Below are 7883 nucleotides of genomic sequence, written 5' to 3'. Positions count from 1 at the left end.
ACTTGATTAAACAATATGGAGTTGACGAGTAGTATTTTGGTCGCATTTTACTCCTCATTTATACGTTATTCCGACTCGATTTTGCGTACTTAATTCGTTAAATAGCTCATTTTAATTATTAATTTATAATAATTAGTCGTCTTGGTTAGATTTATTAATTACTCGGGTTTTTACATATTATTATTATTATTATTATTATTATTATTATTATTATAAAAGGATGCGCGCAGTTTTTATAGATAGAAAAATAAAAGTTTATTATTATAATTATTATAATTATTATTATTTTATCAATATAATGCGTAGGCGCGACGGAATATTTTTTTTTGGTAAAATAGGCGCGACGGAATATTGAGACGAGTTAAGGCGGGTCAAATGGAGAAATTATTGAATAATTGAAAGCGAAGTCCTGTTGATTTTGTTCATGCAATCTACCATTATCACCATGGTTACTCATCATCAAATCAATCGACACACAAATGCAACCACCAATATTTCTGCTGACAATCACCGCTCCGTCGTGATCGATAACCATGGGAGACCGACGGCCAGGTGTGGCGCAGTCGTGTATCTCCCACGACCACGTCTGGGCCGTGGAAGTTGCAGACTATAGCGTCTTTGATGATGATGATGATGCGTTGAAGATGAAATTTACGAGCTATGATTTCATTTGTTCAAGAATTTGATGTTGCTCGTGCTGGTGAACGGTGATGTTTCTCGTGAAATCGATGTTGCTCGTGAAATTGATTCGATGATTTGGTTAAATCTATGTTAGTATTCTCTTAGTCTTCGTTGTTAATTTCGTATTTTTTTTGAACTAGTTTGTTGTTTTTTTATCAACAAAGTGAAAATATGGTAGAGAGAACAGGCTGATTGTTTTTGGTGTAGACCATCCGGTTTAATCCGAACTCGAGCCGGGTAGGACTACTAGGCTGAAATCGGAAAAGTGGGCAAATGTTGAAGATGCATAGTAAAAGTGTGGACGATATAATAACAATTCCGTTTCCTATCCATAAACAAATTCACAGAAACTATTAGAATATGTTTGATAGAGTTCTAACAAACATAGGACTCTTTAATATATGTATGTATATATACATGATGAATTGTTTGATGGATCAATGCTGCTTTGTTTAGGGGACAAAATCAATTATGTCGAATTTGTTGCGAATCCCGTGTTATTGGATGTCATTGGGATTTAAATTACTTATAAAAAAACTGGGATTTGATAAGCTGTCCGAGCAACAGATTCAACTCATTCAAGACATTCTGTCTTACCTTTTTATAATTATTATGTACATTCATCTAGTGTTGCAAGTTTATATAAAGGCTACTGATCAACGTTATGAGAAAGCAACTCATCTTTTTCTGGTCGCTCTTGTTTATCTCATATCTCATACGGATAAAAATCGTGAGCCTCCGCCAAAGAAAGTAGTTGAAATTTTGACAAAGGAGGTTAGAATTTATATTTTGTCAATTATTTATTCAGACTTTGCTTCTAAGTCTGGTTTGGAATTTGGATGACTATAGTTGTCCCTTCAGTCCACTTTCTGTATGGTAGAGTACTGAGTTAGTTTAAACCAGTATTCGAGTTAATTACTACTCTGTATATTGTATTTTTGCTTAACTTTGTTGACGTTTAATGAACTGATTTAGGGTTGTTTGGTACGTGGTAGGAAACAGATGAACTCTGTGATGAATGGACTCCTGAGTCACTTGTTCCAGCTCTCATGGAGTACACGGATCGTGCACCTCAAGTGTTACAAAGGTTGGACAATTCCCTCTTCAGATGTGTTTATAATGAAAAAAACTATTGTGACCAGCTAACATGACCCCTTTGAACCCGTGCTCTTTGGTCATGCTTACTCTGATATCATATGAAAAAACGGTCTAAAACCAAAACAACGGTGACAGTTAAGGCCAACCGATGTAATAATATCCTAATAATTCTGTCGGGTCGCAATTCGACCTAGATCTGAGGTGTCCAAAATTTTCAAATATAGATCCTATTGGTAAAACTTTCAAATATAGATCCAACGTTGGATCGGATTCATTTACATAAATACGTGGTTCATCAAATGCTTTAAATGCAGTTCTGCAGGGCCTCACACAGTGATCAATGGAAAATCAGCAGTGAATTTTGCTTCAGCAAACTATTTAGGATTACTCGGACATGAAAAGTTACTCGTAAGAAATCTTATGCTTCCTTGGGAAATTCTTAGGAATTTTTCTGTCTAAACAAATCGAGCTTAAGAAACAGTTTTAGTAACTTTTGTTTTTATTGCAGGATTCGTGTATATCAACTGTGGAGAAATATGGTGTAGGGTCTTGTGGCCCTCGTGGATTTTACGGGAATGTGGGTAAGATTTAGCAATGCAGTATATAGATTTGGTCGCTTTTATACGAAGATGACATTATAATGATGAGCGTTAACTGGATCAGTATGTAAGGTTGTTAACCTGATCTGAAATGGATACCACATGAGACCAATGACCCCATACTCGGCGACAAGTGTCGGACACGTCACGGATTTGAGATGATACGACCTAGGACCCATGCCTTATACTCGGCTACAAGTGTCTAACACGAGATGATTATTACTGTCTGATACAATTTTTTTAAATATTTTTTTCCTTCTTTGGCTTAAAATGAGGTGTCAGGATCTCATTTCATTATTTCATTCATGAGCTCTAATTCCATATATGTCCAAAACAACCTACATGAAGTGCTTCGACCTGAGATCTAATTGCCAGGTCTAATGGCAGCGATCATCAACAATACTATTACCTTTGTTCCCCTTTACACCAAAAAGAAATATTGAATTGGTAGTATATATGGCTGAAGTGTCATTGTAATAACACTGATCGTTTCTCATTGTTGTATTATTATTGCAGATGTTCATCTAGATTGTGAGGCTAGAATTGCTAGGTTTATGGGAACTTCAGATTCAATACTTTATTCATACGGACTTGCTACCATGTTCAGTGTCCTTCCATTTCACTGCAGCAGAACCAATATAATTGTCGTGTAAGTATATTTTGTACCTCGAACACTCCGTAACCACCTTTGAGATCTTAAAATGATTGCGTTTAAACTTAAATGTAAGCCGGTCTCATATAAGGTAAGTTGTATTTTGTAAATAACACGAGTATATGATGTTTGTTTTGTACCTTCCAGAGACGAAGGAGTTCACTGGGGCATTCAAAATGGACTTCTCTTAACAAGGAAAAAAACTATTGTGTATTTCAAGCACAATGACATGACATCCTTGGAAAATGTTTTGATTGACAATATACTTAAACATAAGCGAGCTAAGAAGTGTTTCATTGTTATTGAGGCAGTGTATCAGGTACTCCTCGCTTCATTGGTTATTTTGCCTATATATCAGTCTTATCTCCACAAAGTTCACCTGTTTTTTTTGGAGTTAGTGCTGCACTGAAGTGGTTTTAACCAATGTTTATCACTTGTGTTCGTCAATTTTTTATGCATTTTAAACAACTGTCTTATGCATGAAATTTGCTGAAATTTGTATCACACGTTTTCGCCTTCAATATATATTTTTGCTGATTTTGTTATAACTAAATGTCACAAGTGAAGCAGATAATATTTAATTTAGATTTTTTATGTAACTTGGCAGAATTCAGGTCAAATTGCTCCACTGGATGAAATAGTTAGACTGAAGGACAAGTATAAGTGCAGGTTGATGATGGATGAGAGCAATTCATTTGGTGTTCTTGGTCACTCAGGAAGAGGTCTCACTGAATACTATGGGATACCGGTGTGTAATTAATACAAATTGAGGCATAATATTTCCATTCAGTGTCAAATATGCGGATTCAATTTGCAGATGCAGAATAAGATTTTCATGTCATTGTTTTTATTGTCATATACACAGATTGGGAAGATTGATGTGCTCACAGCTACATTGGGACATGCCATGGCTTCTGAAGGGGGGTTTTGCACAGGATCATTTTGTGATAATTCAGGATTTGTCCAGGACCATGTAAGGAAGCTTCACTAAGATCCGCATTAATTTAAATTTAGTGTTTAGAACTATAGATACGTTGCATTCTTTACTCTTGCTTTTAATTGTGAGTTTAGGTGGTAGAAAAACAAGTAAGGTTGGAAGGTCAAAGTAGGCAATTTTCGGTAATTAGTTTTGATATATGATCGGTTTAGTATTGTGCTTAATATACACAAGATGTAAAATGAACAGTGTCAAGGTATCATCTCATGAGACTGCCTGTATATATATACCTATGCTTCTCTTTAATTTTCTTATTGGCTTGTTTTAGCATGATGCTAAACACAACTAATGCATTGATATTGTGTTCAAGGATATTGAAGTTCCGTATTTCCTATAACTTTTCATGAATTTCCGTTTGTTGTTCTGCAGCGTTTAGATAGCAAAGGTTATGTGTATTCTGCTTCACTGCCACCTTACTTAGCATGTGCCGCAATGTCGGCTCTCGTTGTGCTTGAAGAACATCCTAATCTAATACAACAGTTAAATGAGAACATTACCTTCTTAAGGGCTGGTACGTAATCTTCTTGTTTCCTTTAATTTGTTGAGAATATATGGCGAGTAATTCTGATGCAATCTTGAATACTAAAGCCTAAAAATATTACGCCTCTTAGGTTTGTCAATTATGCAAGGACTTGAAGTGGTGAGCAGTCCGGATTCACCCATAGTTTTCTTGAAGCTAACTCAGTCCACAGGTGCTACCGAGACTGACAACCAGTTGCTCCAAGATATTGCTGATCAGGTGTGTGCTACACGCCCCCTTTCTCTATATTCCTAACCTATAAATTGTTGTGTGCAGCGTTGTATTTTCATGTGTTGCGTCGCGCCCAATTCATGTAGGCGTTGTTTGGATACAAATGTAGGTGGGAAGAGAAAGGGAGGGAAAGAGTAGAGGAAGCGCGCCTTTTTTTTTTCTTCTTGGGAATATTCTATGTTGTACCCTAAGTTTTTTGGTTTTCCAGGTTGTACCCCTGAACTTTATAATGACATGGCTCTCCAACGACTCTCCTTTAACCTCAAATCTCACTCATTAACATCATATCATCTTCTTTTATGAGAACCATCACAAACTACCTTTAACCAACCACATATTACCTTTAATATCTCTTCAATGAAACATAAAATGATAATTAAGGTTTATGGATTATTTGGAAGGTTAATTGATTATTGGGTAATTGGGTGGGCTAATAAGTACATGGATGGGTTAATGGTTGGATGAATGAGTGAATTAATAGATCAACTAAAGAATTAAGTTAACGTAGACAATAAGTAATGTCATGGTATAGACTAAACATATAATATAAAGTTTAGTGATACAACATAGAATTTCAAAAAGGCAGGAGTGCAACATAGAAAACCAAAATATCAGGGGTACAACCTATGTTACTCCGACTCTTCTAACTCCCTCGTGTACCCGTGTTCGACACTTGACACACGGACACGGTTATGACACTTGGACACCTCTTTTTAGACCAAAATATGTATATTTTTCATAAAAATAGTCGAGTCCGACGCTAGGACACGCACCCGTATCGGATACTTCTAAACGAGTCTGAGTAACATAGGGTACAACATAGGATATCCCTTTCTTTAACTTTCCTATATTGGAGATATTTTTAATCTCTCTTGTAAGAGGGAAATGGAGATATCCATTCCTTCTCTCCATTTCCTTCAAATCTAACTAATATACAGGTAAGATTTGATCGCACCCATTTCTCTCCTAGGCTTCTCCCTCTCCCAACAAAACTCCCCAACCAAACAACGGTATAAAATGCTCGCATGAGCAAGGACGTAGGTTAATGTTGTCGTGTGGACTATGGTAGGATTGCTTATTACTCCTTCCGTCTCGGTCACTATTTACCTTTGCTTTTGAAACAAAGGCCAAGGAGAGGAAAGGGGAGGGGACCACTTGTGGTTATTGTTATTGGATGACAAATGGACGATAATAAATGTTCATGATTAAATTTCTTATCAAAAGTTTTCCCAATATAAAAAGGTAAGCAAATGAATGAGACACCCCGAAATAAATTAGGTAAACAAATGACTAGGACGGAGAGAGTATATCCCAATAAATTTTGAGAGACAATGAATGGACAGGCTATATCGAGGGTATGAGAGTAAGAATGGTTTAGCTTGCTGTAGTGAGAATGGCCATTCCTTTCCTCTTGTCTGAGTTGAGAACCCTCCTAATCTTTCTCTCTTATCAGTTTTGAGGTTTCCATTTGTTGAATGTTCCATTAAGTTGAATTATATTGTCGATCTTGGTTCTACATTCGTATCAATTAGATTGGTTATGCTGCACAAATACAATCCCAAGTTATTATCTACGGAGTATATTTGTTATGAACTGTGCAGTTGGCCAGGAATGGCCACCATGCAATTCAAAACCTGCAAATATTAGTATTGGTCAAGTCTTGTATTTAAACTGTGCATTATGAAACTAATAACTAAAATGTAATGCAGGTATTGAAGGAGCATGGAGTTTATGTGTCGGTATCCAAGAGGTCGCCAATTGACACGTGTCCGTTGCCCATCGGAATCAGATTGTGTGTATCTGCTGGCCACTCTAAATCAGACCTCACCAAACTCTGCCATTCATTGAAGACTGTGTGCCGTAGTTCTATTAACAAGTCTTAGCTGAGTTTCTCTCTGTTATCTGCAATGGCTATTAAAATATTGGTCAAATATCATAGAATCTGTGCTCGTAAAGTAGTGTGTTTTATATTAGACGATGCACATCTTTCTCATATACGATAACATTATTGATACTACATAGTACCTAGAGGTATGTTATAGGAAATGGAAGTGGAAGTGGAAGTGGAATTGGAATTTAATAACATTATTCATTTTACATTCAAATTAAACTCATCTTCTAATCAATCTCTTTCGACAGCTTATTTTTCATCTAAAGAACATCATTCACGTAACAAATATCATGGACACCGGTCGGACACGGCCCAAATACCATGAACACGCGTTGGACACATGCCCAAATAAATGTAGAAAGTTAGACACGGCTTTATAGGTGTTCGACACGCTTCGGCGTGTGTCCGACGAGTGTCGATGTCCGACATGATGTCGGACACAGGACGACTGATTAAGAGAAGTGTGCTACCTAGGTCTCAAGTCTCAAATTTGTGGGCTCGAAAAGTAAAAAAAGAAACCAAAAAATTTATATCCAATATTAAATTTAGGGTATATTGATAACTTATATCTAAAATAATTCCACTTTTCAAATTTTATACCTTAGAATTTTTTTTTTCAAAACTTATACAGAACATCCTAATTTCGTTCGAACTTAATACCAAGTTGCAGTTCTGGCGAAAAAAAATGACAAAGTGACCCTTTTGCCTTTATCCTTTAACTCATCAACACTCAAGCCCCGCCATTTTTAATCAACAATTTATCCCACATTCCCTCCAGAGTACCATCAACACTGACCACCGCCAGCACCTAGGCACCCTCGCCAACGACCTCCCTACCCACCTCGTTAGCGACAACCTTCCCTCTACTCCTCTACTCCTCGCCATCAATCCATAATCGATCCCTCATTGGCACGCTCCCTAGTCCCTCCTTCTCTCTCGAATCAATCTTGTAGAGGCTTGTGGTGATGTTTTTCTAGAGGGTTTGTAAATGGTGGGTCGGATCTGGAGGTTTTGGACGTGCGTGTGGTAGTGTTGGTGTTGAGCATGTAAGTTTAATTCAATTCTTAATCATGTATATTCTAATTACTAAATGAATATACGAACAAATAAAATGCGGAAGGGATAAATAAAGATCGAGAATTAAAACCTCCAGCCATTGCTTATCGGTATTCCTGAACAGCTTTTAAACCCGAATAAAGAAATAAACCCGTTTT

General features: G+C 36.7%; 1 protein-coding gene across 3 annotated transcripts; it reads left to right on the top strand.

Annotated features, from left to right (window-relative positions):
* The first annotated feature begins 445 nt into the window (after window positions 1-445).
* On the top strand, window positions 446-6883 carry LOC141597145 (long chain base biosynthesis protein 1-like). Of its 3 annotated transcripts, none has more exons than XM_074417499.1 (11): window positions 446-770; window positions 1677-1768; window positions 2094-2187; window positions 2288-2360; window positions 2895-3027; window positions 3178-3349; window positions 3638-3778; window positions 3896-4003; window positions 4397-4538; window positions 4639-4766; window positions 6488-6883. In XM_074417499.1, exons 2-11 carry the CDS (start codon window positions 1731-1733, stop codon window positions 6659-6661), a joined length of 1203 nt encoding a protein of 400 aa, XP_074273600.1. In that variant the 5' UTR covers window positions 446-770; window positions 1677-1730; the 3' UTR covers window positions 6662-6883. The 3 variants fall into 3 exon arrangements, with proteins under 3 accessions (XP_074273600.1, XP_074273599.1, XP_074273598.1); XM_074417498.1 differs by having other exon boundaries at window positions 586-770; window positions 1684-1768; XM_074417497.1 differs by lacking the exon at window positions 446-770 and adding an exon at window positions 1079-1455.
* Window positions 6884-7883: the final 1000 nt, after the last annotated feature.

This window comes from Silene latifolia, chromosome 8, assembly GCF_048544455.1.
Source record: "Silene latifolia isolate original U9 population chromosome 8, ASM4854445v1, whole genome shotgun sequence".
Lineage (NCBI taxonomy): Eukaryota > Viridiplantae > Streptophyta > Magnoliopsida > Caryophyllales > Caryophyllaceae > Silene > Silene latifolia.
The sequence above is the reverse complement of the archived record's forward strand: the minus strand, read 5'-3'. Positions and strand labels throughout refer to the sequence as shown.